This window comes from Crinia signifera, chromosome 2, assembly GCF_055691185.1.
Source record: "Crinia signifera chromosome 2, ASM5569118v1, whole genome shotgun sequence".
In the NCBI taxonomy this organism is placed as follows: domain Eukaryota; kingdom Metazoa; phylum Chordata; class Amphibia; order Anura; family Myobatrachidae; genus Crinia; species Crinia signifera.
In genome coordinates this window covers 371234733-371256449 of record NC_139218.1, presented here as the reverse complement: position 1 = coordinate 371256449, position 21717 = coordinate 371234733, and the positions used below count along the sequence as shown (strand labels likewise).

The 21717-nt window shown below is 47.2% G+C and overlaps 1 protein-coding gene across 1 annotated transcript in view; it reads right to left on the bottom strand.

The window, feature by feature from the left end:
• PDGFD (platelet derived growth factor D) overlaps positions 1-11546 on the bottom strand; it is a 195789-nt gene extending 184243 nt beyond the window's left edge. Inside the window, exon 1 of the mRNA XM_083170074.1 lies at positions 10856-11546. Within this exon, the coding sequence (XP_083026200.1) occupies positions 10856-10967 (112 nt within the window). The 5' untranslated portion in view covers positions 10968-11546. The remainder of the gene's footprint in view (positions 1-10855) is intronic.
• Between the last annotated feature and the right edge of the window lie 10171 nt (positions 11547-21717).

The window sequence follows — 21717 nt, the reverse complement described above, 5'->3', positions numbered from 1 at the left end:
TCAGAATTTTTACACAGGCAGTTGTTGCTCATCAGTTGCTACGTATCATTTTGTAGACGGCACTTGATAAATGTTACTTCAAATGTAATTGGTTGTCATGGGCAACGTCTACACTGGTCCACTTCTCCATTCTTTTCTCCACTTCATACATCTTAAAATCGTAAAATTGTGTAAAATGGACGTTTTTCCCACTCAAGGTCTTTTCACCACTATTCCCCACCTAAAAATGTTGTTTTGACATTCGGCCAATTTTACTTTTTGTCCATATCTACATTATGGGCCCGGATACTTTTCAGGGGGCATGGCCTAATCATGGAGGCGTGGCCATGCGAGATTAGAATAAAATACAGAAAGAAATAGCACTTTAAGAGCCTCCCTGTCCACACTGTAGCCCAGTACACAGGAATATGTGCTGGGATGAGAAGAGCTGCTGTTGCTAGGTAATTTGGGGTCCCACTGGGCCCCTCCATCAGACCTGAGCTTAGGTAATTAGTACCCCCCCCCCCCTCTTGATACCACTGCTGATAATTGCACCAAAGGAGACTGTACCGGTTTGTTTTTTTACTTGCATCTAAATTTGCTCATTTGAGCATTCTGTTTGTTCAAAGCTTCTAGTCCCAATTCAATGCTAAATGATCAGTGAAAATTTACACTATAATCAGTGATTAATGATCAGTGAAAGGTTACTATCATCAGTGATTAGTGATCAGTGAAAAGATACTGTCATTGGTGATCAGGGTTCAGTGAAAAGTTCCCATCATCAGTGATTAGTAATCAGTGAGTTACTTTCATCAGTGATTAGTGATCAGTGAAAAGTTACTATTATCAGTGATTAGTGTTCAGTGAAAAGTTACCATCAGTAAATAGTGATCAGTGAAAAGTTGCTATCAACAGTGATTAGTAATCAGTGAGTTACTGTCATTAGTGATCAGTGAAAAGTTACTATCATCAGTGATTCATGTTCAGTGAAAAGTTACTATCATCAGTGATTAGTGTTCAGTGAAAATTACTATAATCAGTGATTAGTGTTTAGTGAAAGTTACTATCATCAGTGATATTAGTGATCAGTAAAAAGTTACTATCATCAGTGATATTAGTGATCAGTGAAAGGTTACCATCATCAGTGATTGGTGTTCAGTGAAAAGTTACTATAATAAGTGATTAGTGATCAGAGATAGGTTACTATCATCAGTAATTAGTGATCAGTGAGAGGTTACTATCATCAGTGATTAGTGATCAGTGAAAAGATACTGTCATTGGTGATCAGGGTTCAGTGAAAAGTTCCCATCATCAGTGATTAGTAATCAGTGAGTTACTATCATCAGTGATTAGTGATCAGTGAAAAGTTACTATTATCAGTGATTAGTGTTCAGTGAAAAGTTACCATCAGTAAATAGTGATCAGTGAAAAGTTGCTATCAACAGTGATTAGTAATCAGTGAGTTACTGTCATTAGTGATCAGTGAAAAGTTACTATCATCAGTGATTAATGTTCAGTGAAAAGTTACTATCATCAGTGATTAGTGTTCAGTGAAAATTACTATAATCAGTGATTAGTGTTTAGTGAAAGTTACTATCATCAGTGATATTAGTGATCAGTAAAAAGTTACTATCATTAGTGATATTAGTGATCAGTGAAAGGTTACCATCATCAGTGATTGGTGTTCAGTGAAAAGTTACTATAATAAGTGATTAGTGATCAGAGATAGGTTACTATCATCAGTAATTAGTGATCAGTGAGAGGTTACTACCCTCAGTACTTAGTGATCAGAGATAGGTTACTATCATTAGTAATTAGTGATCAATGGGAGCTTACTACCATCCGTAAGTGATTAGTAAAAGGATACTATCATCAGTGATAAGTGTTCAGTGAAAAGTTGCTATCAACAGTGATTAGCAATCAGTGAGTTACTATCATCAGTGATTAGTGTTCAGGGAAAAGTTACTATCATCAGTGATTAGTGATCAGTGAAAGGTTACTATCATAGTGATCAGTGAGAGGTTACTATCATTAGTGATCAGTGAGAGGTTACTATCATTAGTGATCAGTGAGAGGTTACTATCATTAGTGATCAGTGAGAGGTTACTACCATAAGTAAATAGTGATCAGTGAGAGGTTACTACCATCAGTAAATAGTGATCAGTGAGAGGTTACTACCATCAGTAAATAGTGATCAGTGAAAGGTTACTGGCAACAGTGAGAGCGATGAGAGCGATGAGAGGCTGCTAAAAACATAATTGTACAGAACAGAGTGAAGAAAATGACACTCTATGGATCACATACACTACATTTTGCAACCATCAACCATTTATAGTATGACCAATTACAAGTAGGGGGTTTGCCTCCATCAATGGCACGACCCCGATCAGTGGTGGCTCCTACCTCAGTGTAGGAGGGGGTTTGCTGGCCGCGATGCTGTCCTGCTCCTCCCCTGGTCCCCACCGATGCCGGCAGCTGCTGGTCCCCGCCACGGTCCCTGGACCAATCAGCAGATCAATACCACGAATGCGCATACCCCAGTTCTATGGGCCGCAGCTAAAGCAGTCCATAGAGGCATCCCGGAGGGAGGGATCACCTCCCAACTGGACTGTCTTGGGAGACTGACAGGTCGGACTTCCAATAGGAACTCACTGCCAGTCACAGTGAAGCCAGTGCAGTCTCACAGACTGCATTTGGCTTCACTTAGGCAGAACACAGTGGCAGATTTTACCTGGGGCAGCAGTTCTGCAGCCTATAGGTAGAAACCGCCACTGTCCTCTGTTCAGCACTATCAATAGCGGTTGCCGATGCATACACAGTACTCAGCCAAAAACACCATTTCATTAACCAAAAGCTAAAAATGTATTTACCATCAATGTTAGAGTAACCATTGTCCATCACTACACTACATATTTACCCCCTCTGTATAAAGACATGGGGCCTTATTTTGGTTCATTCTTTCTGACAAAATCCTTCTTAGATGGACAAAACCATGTGCACTGCAGGGGGGGCAGATGTAACATGTGCAGAGAGAATTAGATTTGGGTGAGTAATTTTGTTTCTGTGCAGGGTAAATACTGACTGCTTTATTTTTACACTGCAATATAGATCTCACTTTGAAGTAAAACCCCACCCAAATCTAATTCTCTCTGCACATGTTACATCTGCCCCACCTGCAGTGCACATGGTTTTGCCCATCTAAGAAGGATTTTGTCAGAAAGAATGAACCAAAATAAGGCCCATGGTGGCTTCCTGACATCCCCTCTGAGAACTCTTTCAGAGGGGCAATAAAAATGTAGGAAATGCTGGGAAGTATCCGATCATGGGCAGATGTATTAAGCCTTAACAAGAGATAAATGCAAGTGTGATAAGGAAAGATAAACGTCCAGCCAATCACCTGCTAACTGCCATGTTACAGGCTGTGTTTGAAAAAAGTCAGTAAGGAGCTGATTGGCTGGACGTTTATCTCTCCTTATCACCCTGGCATTTATCTCTTGTTAAGGCTCAATACATCTGCCCCCATATCCCTTAACAACAAGGATGTGGAGGCTGCAGACTTCCACAACGCTACCCTCCGCACTGGAGACCGGGCGTCCGGGTCATAGTACATATAGGAAATGCAGTAAAAGCCAGGATTTTACTGCATTTTCCCAATACCACATTCTGCCCTAGATCATACAAAGCTTAATACAGAAAAGGCCAAGCAAGCACAGTAACGATATGACATCTGCAGCTATATTTTATTTCTGTGTGATTCTATATCCCCAGATTTCCACAAGGACTCATGAAAAGTTCTGCAGCACTGACTCACGGTGTATTCTCCACAGTCTCGTTCAGCTAAAGTGCAGGAGGCCACACGCCATATATCTTTCTTGTGATGTGCTAACTACACTGCAGCAAGCACAGCCTAGAGCCTAGCAGGTATAGGACCATCCCTGCTCATGTAGAGGGGCTTACTTCCCGTACAGAAAATGTAGCAATTATTGTTCCTCGAGATTAGATTCACCCCATGGAAATTTATACAAGTGTTTAAAGGTAATTGTCACCTACAAACACAACTGCACATTACACAGATATCTGGGCAGAAAGCACATCACTTACTATAAAGATGTTATATCTAGTGCATGCTGCAGTCATACCATGTCTGTACAGTACCAATCAGAAATTGAGCGATTGGGACCCCGCACGTCATAGGGCTGCACAGCTAGATGCAGGAATCTTGGGGTTCCATTTGTAAAATGAGTAGGTAATATTCACATAATATAAAACAGGGGGTCAGATGGGTACAGGGAAAATCTCTGGTGTCCCCCAGTGCCAGAGGGCCCACCTCCTCCTTTAGGTATCAACTCAAGTTATAGGCAGTCAACTTGATTTACACCGTACATTGCAACTCATTATTAGTGGGCCAGTTACTAGGTGGAGTAATTCCAGCAATGAGCATGGGTGCTTGGTTCACTTCTTTAGAAAATACACCAAGATTTGCCCTCCTGCCAATCAAAGTGGGTGATTACAACACCCCCCTGTCCCCTTCCCTTGTTGGGGCGGAGCTATGATGACATGACCATGTGACCGTGCCCCCTGACCGTCCCATATCCCCACTGGCCATGCCTCCTGCCTGGTGTGTTAGGGGGCGTGTCTGATAAATGTCGGCAAGTAGGATCTGAATTGTCATTGATCTCTATAAATTGAAAGTTAGCATCGGTTGCCATGGGAAACTACTGCACTTTAGAAGGTTTGATACATTGGCCTCTTTGGCATGCTGACAAGTTTCTTCAACCTGTTAATATATGAAGTTACTGCCCTTTCTTCCTGCATTGTTCGCCCTGCAGCACAACAATTAATAATATAGTATAAATCACTTATTATCTAATGTTGCTGCTTCCCCCTCAATCACCAGGATTCTTCTACAACGTAGCTCATTGCTAGGCAACACCTGTGTGCAGCCAGGGACACTGAATCATGGCGGAGCAGTGAAGCAGTGGAAGGCCTGACAGTGCAGATCCTACTGGAACACATGCACATAATATAAACTGATAGACGGCACAGCACCCTCACCATACTGTAGCAGCACCATATCTGTTTTTCCTCTGGCAGTATGCTGGGACTTGTAGTTTAACAGCAGCAGTGGAACCTCAGGCTTGCCCTACGATCAGATCCTACCCAGAACCCCTCACAGCCACGTCACTGTGTGCATTCACTGATGGACTCCTGGGTCATAAACTGGGTCAGAAGTCCAGTGACTGGCGCTGATCACAGATCACAAAGGGCAGCTCCTATCAGGAGAGCTGTTCGGGAGAGTTGAGCCAGCAATAAAGCTGGCTCACCCACCTCAGTAACCTGTATGGTATGGGCGATGCATGTTACCCACACCTGCCACCAAGGTTTGATGGAGGTGAGGGGGCATGAGATGCCATATACATTAGTCATAGACCACCTGGAGGCAGGCGTGTGTTCTCCAGGGACATCTGCCCCGAATTATGGCCTGAAACATGAACATAAACTAAACATCACTTTCTATGTTCTATACACATAAACTAAACATCACTTTCTATGTTCTATGTTTTCCCATATGAGCGTTATGAAAAGAAAATGAAAACTTTGTAAAACAAATGTACTCTACAAATGACTCCATCTATTACATATATACAGAGAAGTAACTATTCCCAAGAGCCAAGAACACAGATAAGCTGCACATAAATAGGACATATTACAGTAGTTATATAACAGACAGGCGATGCACAGTATCTGCACCTGCTCTGGCCAGATCCTCTGTGCGCACACATTGGAAACTGATACAGAATGTAGATGTATTTTCTGGAATTTCACTGCTGCAGGACCAGCTGTTCACAAATGGTCTACCCCAGGATTACACTCTACCCCATGCAAGTGTCCTTCCTCGTGTCTTACCGGCTGTTTGTTGTATCTACAGTATCTGTCCGACTATCTATCTATCTATCTATCTATCTATCTATCTATCTATCTATCTATCTGTCTGTCTGTCTGTCTGTCTGTCTGTCTGTCTGTCTGTCTGTCTATCTATCACCCATATGTCTGTCTGTCTGTCTGTCTGTCTGCCTGTCTGTCTGTCTGTCTGTCTATCTATCTATCTATCATCTATCTATCTACCTGTCTATCTATCATCCCATATGTCTATCTATAGCTATGTACACACACTTCGTTTTGCTTTAATTTCGATGTTAGATTTGATTTTCTATTAGATCTGGCATTAGATCATCCCATTCAATTTGGCATTAGATCTGTACTTTTGTATTCGATTCGATTTCGATTTTACAATGTAGGCACAATGTACTCATTTGATTAACTGGATCGAATTCAAGATTTCCTTGGCTGCACTGTAGATTTTTCTATTCGATTTTGAGAAAACGGGAGCGCGCATTGAATCGAATGCAGATCGAGAGTGTCCTAAAAACCATTCGATGTGGATTTGATTTTGCTTCTATAAGCAAAATCGAATCGAAAACAGGGAAAAATCTAAGCGGGTGTACAGGGCTATCTATTATCCCATATGTATTGCTGGCCATACACGCTGCGATACGGGCGTGCTTCCTGTGCTTAACTAGCACGGATCACATTGCATTGCATTGCCTGTGCATGCCTTGTGCATGCAATGCAATGCTATGTGATGAAAACTAAGTACAAAAAGTATGTGAAAGCACATACTTTTTGTACTGTGCGATGAGGTGCCGCGGGAGGAGCGTACCTCAAAGCACAGAACGCACAGCCTGCATTGCAGCATGTATGGGCTGCTTATGTCTATCTATCTATCTATTTATCTATCTATCTATCTATCTATCTGTTGTCCATCTCTCTCTCGTTCGCTCTCTCTCTCCCCCCTTTGTCCCTTCTCCTCTAGTTACAACTTTGAGTATACATATCAAACCCTCTAATTTCTTCCTTTCCCTATCAGTTTGTATATAACTACATTATTATATACACACTGGGCGACCACTGGCGTAACTATAGCACCGCAGCCACCGCGGGGAGGTGCTGTGCATATGGGGGCTCCGGGGGCTGCGGTGCTATAGTTACACCTCCCCCCAATCCCCCGCAGGCTTACCTATTTCGCTGGTCCCGGCGGCTCCGTTCTTCTCCGTTCTTTCTGCTGAGGACCACCACAAAATGGCTGCCCCCATATAGCACACAGTTCTCTGCTGTATGGGGGCGGCCATTTTGTGGTGGTCCTCAGCAGAAGAACGGAGCCGCCGGGACCAGAGCAAAAGGTAAGGCTGCGGGGGATTGGGTGGGTTTGAATGGGCGGCGGGGGGCGCCCCCCCTAACGGCGGGGGGGGGGAGGGGGGCGCCCAAAACGTAGCTACGCCGCTGTGGGTGACTTTGAGCTGAAATCCATTCAGTTTTCTTGTTTGAGCCGATAACAGCTGTAAAGCCGCCCAGTGTGTACGGGGCAGCGATGAGCGGTTAGCACTGATGCGCGTTCCCACATCATCGCTGGCCCAGCCGTTCATCTGCTGCTATTACCAACAGATGAGCGACGGGGTGGACGACTTTCCACAGCCACCCCTGGAAAATCGCCAAAACGGGCCGAAAAACGCTCAGTGTGTACGCACTGAGCGATTTTCAGCCCAGCGATTTTCCCCATCATCGGTCAGCATACACGCTAGATCACATCGCCCACTGTGTGTGCACCCTAAGAGCGAATGAAAGCTGCATTTCCCTGTATTCTGTTGGCATAAGGATCAGTTAGTTCAGCAGGTTAATAACTTAAACCTTTGAATTGTAAACAAAGCCGTAAAACAGGAGATAACGGGGTAGAACGGAGCACGGTAAAGATTACAGGGCTATTAAATGATTGAAACTCCATCCAAAACAGAGATGCAACAATCTAAACAGAGTGAAACAGGACGTTTTCCTGGCAGATCCCAAACTCTCTAGCACACATACCTGGCAGCTTGTGAAATTGGATCGCTCTGGGAGTTTGTTTTACCCCCTCGCATTGCTGGCATTTTTTTTAACTGTTTCTTTTGCTTTTCAGCATTTCCAGAGAGTATACGAGATGTAGTAATCCAAAATTATCTCTCCTTTGGAACCACCCCCCCAATCATGAATAAAGGTGCCAACGTTTACCTCATGTTACGACTTGATATAAGTATTATAGTTCCATCATCTGGGTAAAGGTGTGTGCATACTAGACAATCTTTTTAAACGATAGGCACAATAACGATATCTAGTCTAGTGTGTATGCACTATGGGGGGTATTCAATATGTTGAATCTGTTTTGTCGGAAACAGCAGCAGATTGTCGAATTCATGACCGTTTTTCTACAATCCTCTGCCGCTTCCACAGACTTTCCGACACTCGACAGTCGGAACTGTTGAGTTACTGTCGGATCAACCAAAAACTCCTGGGGTTCCGACTGTTGGGAGGCATTGAATACCCCCCTATATCGTTAATGATGTGTGGTCTTGCAGATTGATAATGACACCCCAAAACACCCCCTCCCCCCATTGTCTGAACACGCAGTCAAATCTGACTGCATGTATAGCGGGGGGTGATGTCACGTTAATTATATCATTCAGTGTGTATGCGCTAGAGACTTTGGGCCTTATTCTGGTTGGAGCGGCCGGGCCGTACGCGTACGTCCCGGGAGTTTTTATGATCTGCGCATGCGTACATTCGCTAATGCGCAGGCGCGAACACCCCAAAACGCTTACGGACGGGCCTCTACGTGCGAAAAAACCTATACGCGAGTGTACGGGCATTGGGGGCGGCATAGGGGCGTGAAGAGGGGAGCGGCCGAAATAATGAGGGAAAATGGGCGTAAATATGGGCGTACACGGGGGTGTGCACCAAAAATGAGCGGTGCTACTACCGCACGATCGACTAAGGCACCGTTCATTTCGGACACAAAACAGGCGGCCGCCAACCGCCATCTCAAACCACCCCTACAGATACCGCATGCCAGCGTGCGCCTGGGTTTGCTAATTTACGCTGATTACTACTCAAACACATACACCTGAATGTAATAAGCAATGCTGCAGTCTATTAAGTCCAAACCATGATTTCACTACCTGCAAGCCACACACAGCACTCAAACACATTGGAAGCTTATCTTTCTATACTTCTCGACATTTAAAGGTTTGTTTAATTTAAGGTAAGAATCTTTGTAAGACCTGCTTATATATGCTAAGGTAGCTATTTGCTAAACAGTTACACACATTCACTACGTGCTTTCATAGACTTTACACAGTAGCACACTCAATCTACACAAGTCGACATGTGTCAACGTGTTCACTCTAATACAAACATAGGTTTTGTATTTAGGATACAATAACATAAACCACATCTAACACCTACAAAGGATGTTTCAGAAATGTTTTAAGCCCATGCCCACTATTTTGCCCATTAATTAATTCAATCAATTAATTTATTAATTTCATAATTATAGTTGAAAGGCAAGATTTGCAGGTCCATATATGTGAAGGGTATGCCAGCGTGCACGGACGTACGCTCACTCTCACGAGCGGTGACATAAGCTGAGTTTTCGATTGAAAACAATAGGGACCCGTCCGTGCAAGCTGGCGTACGCTCAGATCTCCGCAAGAAGTCGGTGGGAAGACGGACGAGACGTCCGTAAACGGCGGCGTACGCTCAGTTGTACGCCAGTTGTCGGAGTGTAAGGGCTGGCCCGTCCGTGTACGTTGGCGTACGCTCATTTGTACGCCACTCCCCTTCTACGTTGTTTATGCCCGTACGTATGCGGCTGATTTGTGGGTGGACTTAACCCCAACGGCCGCGTACGGCTAGCGTACGTTAATAGTGAACGTACGCACGTTTGGCCGCACCGATCAGAATAAGGCCCTCTGTCTGGGATCTCCACCAATATAGTCAACGATATTGACGGTGCCACAAATCCCATGGTGTGTACTCAGCTTAAGAGTGGTATTCAGGGCCAGATGCACTAAGTTTCAAAAGTGATAAAATGGAGAGTGATCAACAACCAACCAATCGTTTTTCAAACACAGCCTGAGACATGGCAGGTAGGAGCTGATTGGCTGGTTGTTGATCACCCTCCATTTTATCACTTTTGAAGCTTAGCGCATCTGGCTCATAATCTGGGATTCTGACTGCGGGGACGTCCCAACTCCCAACAGTCAGAATCCCGGCTGTTTTTGACGGCTTCTGACAGCCATCCAACCGGTGGTGTTCCGTCAGTCGAGTGTCGGAAAGTCCTGAAATCGGTGAAAACGCTCACGAATTGTCAGAAACTGGCCGCGAATTCGCCAATCCACAGAAATTTCTGACAAAAAGATCCGATTTAAAAAAAAAAAAAAGTCAGATCTGACAGACTTTAGAGCTGTCGGTAATGGCAGCATTGAATAGGCGAACGTCGATATTCCGCCCTGTCGAGAAATAACGGCCCAGATTGAATACCCCTTAAATCTGCAGATCCTTATTTTATTCATTTCTGTAATGATTTTCTGCTTCTGGAACCCGTTATAAAAATTACGGATTAGGACCCCCCTAAAGGTGTCGGTACTGCGTACCCCTGAGAATAGAACCACCACCAAACAGCACTGCCCCTATGCCCATGATATATTAATGTACGGACCATCCACATCCACAGCACCATGAATTCAGCACAGCGTGGAACGCTCGCAACGTGACACAAGTTTAAACTCCAGAATAACTTGGAATCCGCACATGCAGAGATAAGTAAAAGCACATACAGTACACTGAAAGCTGCAGCAGATCCCTATCTCAGACAGTAAAGGTGCAGGCTGATCTGACATGTGATTCATCATCAGCAAGACTGTCCCATAAATTACTCAGCAACTTCAAAGACACGACAAGCAACTCAAACCTTAAGGCAGAAACAAAGAATCCTCGCAATACTTACCATCTCGCCTTAGGATGGACGGTCGTTGTGCTTTCTGGCTTCCACTGGGGGATGAAATTCCTTGACTGCAAAAGTTTGCAAAGATTATGGTGAAAAGCAATGGCAAACGCATTGGGATTCCTTGAAAGAAACTGTTTATAATCAGCAGGGGATGAATGAATGCTGTTTAGGTATACCCTCCTCTGTTGAGTTTACCCAGGGTCTCCAGTCCTCCAGTGAGAGCACCTCTGGTATACTGTATGTGGTAGCTGTAACAGGTTGGTGTACTGCAGCTCGGCTATTGCAGCACTATCCCCAGCAGCAGCAGCAGCAGCAAGGCAGGAATCCAACAAAACAACTCTTATTTTTGCAGCAAGCAGTCCTTTGCGGTGTGAATGCTATTCTTTAATGAAGGCAGCTGGATATTGCAGGACCTTTTCTGCAGCTGGTGACTAGAGTTTCTGAAGCTCTCCTTGTGCAGCATGCATTTCTGCAGAAACAGCACATAGCTGGACTTGGTGTGTTCTCCCAGTGCTCCAGATGAGGATAAACCCTTCTGTGTGAGCCTTGAAGGAAACAGGACTCTGCTGAGAGAACAACAGGAAAAAAGCCAGGGGCTGAGAGAGAACTACAGGGAAATCGCTTTAAACGCATTCTCTCAACTACTAAATCAAAGGGAAGCCAAGAGGCTTGGAAGGAAAACCCCAGCCCCTTACTCACCAAATCCCACACAATAATAATATATTCCTGGGAATGCTAGGAGATCAGCGCAAGCTGCAGTGCTGACACAAAGGTGCTTTATTCGCTATTGGAAAGTAGTCGCACCTCTACAGAGTTTTCCCATTGCATTATAGACTCAGGCAGGCAATAGCGCACACATATTCCGCAGCGCTGTACAGAGAGTATTTGAACATTCACATCGGCCCCTGCCCCATTGGAGCTTACAATCTATATTCCCTACCACATGTACATTCACACACAGACATTCTAGGGTTAATTTTGTTGGGAGACAATTCACCTAACAGTATGTTTTTTGATTGTGGGAGGAAATCGGAGTACCCAGAGGAAACCCACGCAAGCGCGGGGAGAATATACAAACTCCGCACAGTTAGGGCCATGGGGGGAGATGAACCCATGATCTCAGCGCTTTGAGGCAGTAATGCTACCCATTACACTGTATGTGCTGCCCCACAGGGCTGCCACTAGATTTTTGGCACCCAGGACTGATTGTTTTCTAGTCCGGGCCCCTCCAGTCCCCCCTCCCCCCCTTCATCTCCCCCCCTCTTCTCCCTCCCCCCTCATCTCCCCCCCCCCCCTTCACTTACCGCCCGACTCCTGCTCCCTCATCCCCTCCTGCTGAAAGCCGCATGTCCTGAAGCACAGGCTTCTTCAATGCGGGACAACTGCGGCCAATTAAAATGCAGCACCAGCTGGTGAGCCAATCAGAGCTTGTGTACCGGCAGCCGCTCTGATTGGCTAACGGTACACAAGCTTTGATTGGCTCAAAAGCCAGTGCAGCATTTTAATTGGCCACCGGCATCCTGCATTGAAGAAGCCAATGCTTTGTTCAGTGCACCGAGCGCAGATCAGGCAGCACAGCGGAGACAGTCGGGGGGATGCAGCGAGCTAAATAAGCTGCCCCGGCACTTCCAGAGGCCGGGGCCCGGGACAGCTGTACCTACACCACCCCCCTATTAGCAGCCCTGCTGCCACATAGTATATTAGATACAGTAATTCCTGATTTGCAATTTAGGTCTATTTGGTATTGTGGGCAACTGGAGGGGGGGGGGGATAATAGTAATTCTGCACCGATGCATGTTGCGACATTATGTAGAAACGTCAGTTTCTGCACCATTTAATATTTCACCGCCAGGTAGTAATAGCCGAAGTCAGACAGTCTAGATAGCTAATTTGTGCTGCACACGACATTCTGTCCCCATTATTAGCAATGGGGACTACGGTCTGACCCCCGATGTACAGATGGAGCATGTCTCATCCTGCCGGCGGCTGGCGACACCATCGCCAGACCCCAGCTCCCGCCAGGGGGCGCGTGTGCATGAGACACTTGCGCGCCCCGTGGCAATGGAGCTCCCTCCGGGTCCCTGCCGCCGACGGCCCCTTGCCGCCCCAAACCCCCCCCCAACCCTGCCCGTCTCCCTGAAGCGGCCGTTGATAGACTGGGACGCGTGTGCACATGGGACGCATGTGCGTCCCAGTTGTAATGGAGCCCATCTCCGCCAGCGTTCGCCAGAGGGGAGGTTCTGGTGGGTGCCGGGACTGAATGAGAGGGGCTACATCTGTACTGTACCAAAGCTTTTCAGAGTTTGGCTAAGTTGGTTTTTGCCATCCTCTGATGGCGTAACTCGCTTTATGCCTATGGAGTGTGCGCATGCCCAGTGTCAGGTTCTCCGGAGAAGTCTTGCTTACACTCACCATCCCCAGGGCCGGATTACGGGCCTCATGGGCCTGGAGCTTAGAATGTTCAAGGGGCTATTATGATAACAGTGGAAGAGGTGAGGCCAGCGCCATGTAGGCATGTAAAACCCGTAACCTATAAGGGGTATTGGACGCGGTCCCGACAGTCGGGATACCAACAGCCATTTACCCGACGTCGGGATCCCGACTGTCAAAACTCCGACAGACGGGTGCCCGACGGCCACCCGCTATTCTCCCTCGTGGGGGTCCACTGCGCTATTCTCCCTCGTGGGGGTCCACTGTGCTCGCCATGCTGCGGGCACGGTGACTTGCTACGCTCTCGCCACCGTGCCCACAGCGTGGCGAGCACAGCGAGCCTGCAAGGAGCTTTGTTGTGCTCACCATGCTGTCTGAGTCCGGGCAGTCGGGATCACGATGTCGGGCTAATGACTGTCGGGATCCTGACTGTCGGAACCCTATACCACACCCCCTATAAGCCCCAGTTACAGAGCCATTTGCCAATGTTTATGCAGCAATTTTGACTTTTTACCTTTTCTTAAATAAGGCTGTATAAAAATGCAGCCAAAAAGGACCCTCCCAGTAACCCCTGAGGACCACCGCGCCGCACCACGCATGCATAGAAGGACACCCGGGTCCTCAATCCAGAGATTCTTCTATTGAAAAGGACACATTTTATCAGGAAAGCTGCATTTCTGCATTTCTAGGTACATACCAATGTTATTAATGCCGGTACCTGATCAGAGGGGGGATTCATTTACTAAACAGGCTATTGGGATACCGGCACCGGAATCTCATCATCACTGGAGATGCAGATGCCGTCCACTCAGATAAATGAGTTCAGTCGCACCCTTCAACCAGCTCATATATATATATTACCCGATTGCTGCTGCTCTCCAGGTTGATGGAACAAGCAGTAAACACAGTGGAGAAGTTGTTCATAGCAACCAATCAGATATGAGATATCATTTATAAAGCACATTCTATAAAATGAGATATTCTGACTGGTTGCTATGAGCAACTACAGTGTCCCAGTTCACTGTTTTCACTGCTTGATACATCAACCCCTTATGGCCTGATTCAGATATGGACACTGTAGCACTGCTGATACGTCTTTGTACGCAGCTGCTTTGGTAAAATATGCAAAAGCTGTGGTGAACGTCTCAAGTAAAAAGAGACCGAATGACTATGCCATACATTAACATCCACTTGGACTGCGATTGGCCTGAAGCATAACTACAGCAATTGGGGGTTCACGAGCTCTGGTGTCTACACATTGTAAACAAAAAAAACACATGGAAAAACTTATGTTGACCTTTTTTCATGCCGACCTTTTCCACGTCTTCTTTTGTCAGTGTCGACCTTTCATGTGCCAACTATTTGTCAATGCCAATCTTGTGTATGTCAACCTTTTGGTGTTTATCATTGACTAGACACTGTCGACCCTTTAATTTGGAACCGGGAAAAATGGGAATGCCTGAAGCTGGGGGTGTGGCTTAACACCAACGGTGCATGACCTCAACCGGAATGCTGCTCCTGAGATCCTTGCCCCCTCCTATTTTCATCATGCTGGGGGCTTGCCCGGTGCTTTGGGAGCTGATGGACAAACATTACCCTCTCCAGGAGCCGACACAGTGGGTGTGGATAACGGGTGTATTCTGCTGTACCCTATTCTCAGTGTGTTCTCCCCAACTTCCCCCAGCCTGCAGGACATTGGTACAGTTTTCAGATAAACGGGACTGTCTCACTGGAAACGGGATAGTTGGCATGTACTCTACTGTGGCTCTGATTTCTTTAACCCCTTCATGACAGAGCCAGTTTGTGCCTTCATGACAGAGCCCTTTTTTTCAAATCTGACATGTCTCACTTAAGTGAGGATAACTTTTTTTTGCTTTTACTTATCCCAGTGATTTTGAGACTGTTTTCTCGTGACACATTGTACTTCAAGTTAGTGGTAAATTTTGGTCGATACAGTCTGTGTTTTTTTGTGAAAAATACCAAAATGTCGTGAAAAAATGGAAAATTTTGCAATTTGCAAAATGTCACATTTTCTGCTTGTGAGACAAATAAACATACCACTCAAAATAGTTAATAACTAACAAAGACCATATGTCTACTTTATGTTGCAATCATTATTTCAACCTCCTTTTCATTTTTTTGGACACTCGGAGGCTTCAAATATGAATAGCAAATTCTCAAATTTTCAAGAAAATTTCAAACACTGATTTTTTTAGGGACCAGGTCAGTTATGATGTGACTTTGAGTGACTTGTATGTGAGACACCCCCATAAATGATGCAATTTCAAAAACTGCACCCCTCACAGTATTCAAAACAGCATTTTGGAAGTTTGTTAACCCTTTAGGTGTTTCACAGGAATTAAAAGAAAGTGTAGGTGAAATTTCAAAATTTCATTTTTTTTGCAGATTTGCAATTTTAATACATTTTTCTAAGGAACACAGTAGATTTTACTAGAGAAATGTGACTAAAAATTGATTCCCCCAATTCTTTGGTTTTCATAAATATCCTATATGTGGCCCTAGTGTGCACGGTGACCAAACCACAGGCATCATAATAGAAGGAGCACCTACTTGATTTTGGAGCCTCCTTTTTATGAGATTATTTTTTAGGCACAATGTAGGTTTCTAGGCACCATAAGATGCTAAAAGTTAGGTACCCCCCCACAAGTGACCCCATTTTGCAAACTACACCCTTCAGGGAATTCATCTAGGGGTATAGTGTACATTTCAAACCCCCAGGGGTTTCACCAATTGTGGTACAACTGGGCAGTGAAAATGAAAAAAATTAATTTTTCATTTTCACAGCTCAGTTTTATCAAAATTGGTGAAACCCCGGGGGGTTTGAAATGTACACTATACCCCTTGATGAATTCCCTGAAGGGTGTAGTTTGCAAAATGGGGTCACTTGTGGGGGGGTTCCACTGTATGGGTGTTTCGGGGCTCATTCAACCAGAATCTGTGCTGCAAAATCCAAAAATCACTCCTTCCCTTCTGAGTCCTGCCATGCACCCAACTGGTATTTTTTGGTCACACATGAGGCATTGCCGTACTCGGGAGAAATTGGGGCACAGATTTTGGGGTGCTTTGTCTCCTTCATTCCTTGTGAAAATGAAAAATTTTGAGCCAGATCTGCATTTTTGTGTAAAAAAATGTAATTTTTTACAGAAAAATGCAGTTCTGGCTCAAATTTTTTTATTTTCACAAGGAATGAAGGAGACAAAGCACCCCAAAATCTGTGCCCCAATTTCTCCCGAGTACGGCAATGCCTCACGTGTGACCAAAAAATACCAGTTGGGTGCATGGCAGGACTCAGAAGGGAAGGAGTGATTTTTGGTGGTGGAATGAATGGTGGGTGCTATGTCGCATTAGCAAGACCCCCGAAGCACCAATACAGTGGAACCCCCCCACAAGTGACCCCATTTTAGTCACCAGCTTTGGGAGGGGGGCTGGCGCTGCGGCTGGCGGGGGGGTGGGAGGGGTGCTGGCGCTGCGGCAGCCGGGTGGGTGGGAGGGGGGCTGCCGGGTGGGAGGGGGGGGGGGGGCTGGCGATCGGTGGTAATCGGTGCGGTATATACACACACACACACATATATATATGTGTGTATATATATATATATATATATATATACATATATATATACACACACACACATATATATATATATATATATATATGTGTGTGTATATATATATATATATATATATATATATATATATAAATATATTTTTTCAGTGCATATATTTAATTTTTAACTTTTTCTGCAGCTTGATGCTGCTGCTGCTGCTGCGGGGGGGAGGGGGGAGGAGGGCAGCGCTGCGTGCGCTCCAGACGCTCCGGGGGAGCCGGGGGAGCTGCTGCTGCTGCCGGGTGAGTGCCCGGCGGGTTCGAGGGGGGGCTGCACATCGGTGGTGATCGGTGCTGTACTTGACAGCACCGATCACCACCGATCCCTGTGTTACCGAGCGGCTTAGCCGCCGGTAACACAGGAAACGCTGTGAATGGCTGTTCAGATTTGAACAGCCAATCACAGCGATCGCCGACCGGGGGAGGCATCCCTGCCCTCCCCGGGCGGCGAGGGGGGATGTCTGCTGTCGGGGACAGCAGACATCGTCCCTCTGTCACTGCGTCTCTAGACGCAGTGACAGTTAGAAGTCATGACGTATATATACGTCATGTGTCGGGAAGTACTTCCCGACCATGACGTATATATACGTCAAATGTCGTGAAGGGGTTAAGTATAGAAAAACTGCTTGGTACAGTACTTGCGCCACAGCGCCCAGTTTTGCTGCGTATGGCACCGTAGGGAAATCGCATCGCATCGCATGGGCCATTTAAGGGTCATGTGATGCGATGCGATTTTTTACAGTAATATATTCACTCTCAGCCCTGGGCCATCGCATCGCATTGCATGTCCCGCAAAATTTTATAGGGTGTGCGATGCCATGACATTAGCTATACCATAATATCATTGTATGACACACAATGATGTTTTAGGCCCCCTCCCCACTATCCATGCCACCCCGAAGCGCGTCCTCCAACCTTTTCTTACCCCCACTCTCCACGTTGTCATGGAGTTGATTTTCTATAGTGTGGTGAGTGCAGCGAGCCACCGAGCCCGAAGTATGGCGAGCGCAGCGAGCCCCGAGAGGGGATGTGGATTACTTTACATGTACTCCGCGTCCCATCTCGGGGCGCGCTGCGCTCGCCATGCTTCTGGCTCGGTGGCTCCCTGCGCTCGCCACACTATATGAATTCAACTCCACGCCGACGTGGATAGTGGGGTAATGAAAATGTCAGTAGGCACGTTCCGCCGCCCCTCACGGGGCTCGCTGCGCTCGCCACGCTTTGGGGTGGTGTGGATATTGAGGGGGGGGCCCCTAAAACATCATTGTATGTTATACAATCATATTATGGTATAGGTAATGTCATGGCATCGCACACTCTTTAAAATCGCATGCTATCGCATGTGATTTTGCGGGAGGTGCTATTCCATGCGCTGCGATCCCCCGGGGCTGAGAGAGCAATGAATAAATTACATAGGAAAATCGCATTGCATCGCACGGCCCTTAAAATGCCATGCGATGCGATGTGTTTTTCCTACGCAGAATAGCCCACTAAGCAAATTGCTTAGTGGGCGCCGTGATAATACACAAGTACCAACTGCTTAATAGGGATAAGGTGCAATAGTTGTATTTTATTTATTTTAATATATGTTACATAGCAAATACACAGCATAGCAAAACAAATAATAATCTATACACCTACCCCCCCCCCCCCCCCCCCGTTGCAGGGAGCCAGGCAGTGGGGAGAGAGATGACAGGCTTCCACAGCAGCACAGCCTCTCTCTACAGCTCAGCACACCCTGCTCAGTGCCGTTTGCTGAGCTGGGGAGAGAGACAGCTACAGCGGCAGTCTGTCCTCTCTCTCACTCTTGTTTTATTTTTTTCCACTGGTTTGTGGCCACGCCCCTCCCGTCTGACCTGTCGGCACCCCTGTTTGGGGAGTTCTGTATGCAATATGTAGACAGCTATTGTAAATACTAGGTGATTCATCGCGCCCTACGGGCGCTCTTCACACCGTCGTAAGGGGCTGCGCCCCCTTAATTTGTGAACGTTTGTATATGAGAAATATGGTTAGAATTGTATGAAAGATGCCCTGTATTGCAACTTAGGTGTCCGCGAATCGCGGGAGGGGGGGGTCGCGGAGGGTGCCGCGAATTGCAGGAGGGGGGGTTGTGGGGGGGTGGATGCTGCGAATCGCGGGAGGGATTGCAGAGAATCGCGGGAGGGGGGTCACGGGGTGGGTTGCCGCAAATCGCGGGAGGGGGGTTACGGGGGCGGGGGTAGCGGTGAATCATGGTGGGGGGGTCGCGGGGGGTGTGCCGTGAATCACGGGAGGGGGGGTCACGGGGTGGGGTGCCGAGAATCACGGGGGTGTGTGTGTGTGCCGTGAATCGCGGGAGTGGGGGTTGCGGGGGGGGGGGTGTGACGCGAATCGCCACAAGAAAAAATCAACACAGAAAGGTCAACACATGTAAATGTTGACATAAGTGTGGCACTTCATTGGTGTCCATGTCGACACATGAGAATGAATATGAAAACATTCATAAAATTTAAAAAAAACTTTAAAAACTCATGTCAACCTTTTTCATTGTCGACCATAGCCATGTCAGTGTTTTCCATGTGCAATTTAATTCTGAAGCTGCCGCGAATCGCGGGGGGCTGCTGCGAATTGCGGGAGGGGGGGTCGCGGGGGTTGGTGCCGCGAATCGCGGGAGGGGAGGTTACGGGGCGGGGGTTGCGGCGAATCATGGGAGGGGGGGTCGCGGGGGTGTGCCGTGAATCACGGGAGGGGGGGTCACGGGGTGGGGTGCCGAGAATCGCGGGGGAGGTGTGTGTGTGTGTGCCGTGAATCGCGGGAGTGGGGGTTGTGGGGGGGGTGTGATGCAAATCGCCACAAGAAAAAATCAACACAGAAAGGTCAACACATGTAAATGTTGACATAAGTGTGGCACTTCATTGGTGTCCATGTCGACACATGAGAATGAATATGAAAATATTCAAAAAATGAAAAAAAAACTTCAAAAACTCATGTCAACCTTTTTCATTGTCGACCATAGCCATGTCAGTGTTTTCCATGTGCAATTTAATTCTAGAGCTGCCGCGAATCACGGGGGGTGCCGCGAATTGCGGGAGGGGGGGGTCGCGGGGTTGGGTGCCGCGAATCGCGGGAGGGCGGGGTTCACAGGGGTTCCGGTGGGGGGTAGCCGCGAATTGCGGGAGGTGGGGGGGTCACGGGGGGTGCCGCGAATCGCGGGGGGGGGGGTTGCGGGGGGGTGTGACGCGAATCGCCACAAGAAAAAATCAACACAGAAAGGTCAACACATGTAAATGTTGACATAAGTGTGCCACTTCATTGGTGTCCATGTTGACACATGACAATGAATATGAAAACATTCAAAAAATGAAATAAATCTTCAAAAACTCATGTCAACCTTTTTCATTGTCGACCATAGCCGTGCCAGTGTTTTGCATGTGCCACATAATCCTGGGTCTGCCGCGAATCGCGGGGGCTGCCGCGATTTGCGGGAGGGGGGGGGTTGCGGGGGGTGGGTGCCGCGAATCGCGGGAGAGCGGGGTTCATGGGGGTTCCGGTGGGGGGTTGCCGCGAATTGCGGGAGGGGGGGGGTCGCAGGGGGGTGCCGCGAATCGCCGGAGGGGGGGTTGCGGGGGGTGTGACGCGAATCGCCACAAGAAAAAAATCAACACAGAAAGGTCAACACATGTAAATGTTGACATAAGTGTGGCACTTCATTGGTGTCCATGTCGACACATGAGAATGAATATGAAAATATTCAAAAAATGACAAAAAAACTTCAAAAACTCATGTCAACCTTTTTCATTGTCGACCATAGCCATGTCAGTGTTTTGCATGTGCCATTTAATCCTGGGGCTGCTGCGAATTGCGGGGGGGGGTGCCGCGAATCGCGGGAGGGGGGTCGCAGGGGGGGTGCCGCCAATCGTGCAAGGGGGGGTCGCGGGGGGGTTCTTTTTGCCGCGAATCGCGGGAGGGAGGTCGCGGGGGGTGTGTTTTTTCCGCGAATCGGGGGGGGGTCACGGGGGAGGGTTTGCCGCGATTCGCGGGGGGGGGGTCGCGGGGTGGTGGTTATGCCGCGAATTGCGGGAGGGGTCGTGGGGGGGTTCTTTTTGCAGCGAATCACGGGAGGGGGGGTCGCGGGGGTGTTTTTGCTGCGAATTGCGGTAGGGGGGGTCGCGGGGGAGCGGGTGTTTTTGGCGCGAATCGCGGGAGGGGGGGGGCGCGCGGGGGGGGGGGAGGTTTTGCCGCAAATCGCGGGAGGGGGGCGCTCACCTGGTGGCTGTGGAGTAGCAGTGCTGGGCAACATGGGAAGGCAGTGGGTGTCTGGCACTGTCTGTGGGCTCACTGGCCTGGTTCTCTGTCACATACCTCCCAACATGACCCTCTCCAGGAGGGACACAGTGCTCTGTTTCTAGACTTCCCCTTAATGTATGATTGCCATCACCTGTTTTAAACAGGTTAATTTCTCAGAAAGGTGTTCAGCACAGATGAAGGCAATCACACATTAAGAGGAAAGTCCAGGAACAGAGCGTTATAGACACAGACACCCACTTTGAGTGACAGATGTAGCCAAATATATAGGAGATTGTGTATGCAAGGGCTGAATACTTATATACTGTACCAGCAAACTATTCAGCTCTATGATTTGCAGTAGATGGTAATATAACATAAGTATATGGTTGCTCAGGGTTCATAAGAATAAATTGCTGCTGAACATTTTTTAGATTACATAGTTGTAAGTGAAATAAATGTCTGGTGGTTTGTGCCAGTCAGCAGAGCTTGTGGCACTAAAAGCATTGGAAATGAATGAGTTGAGTATTTAGCTCAGATAAAT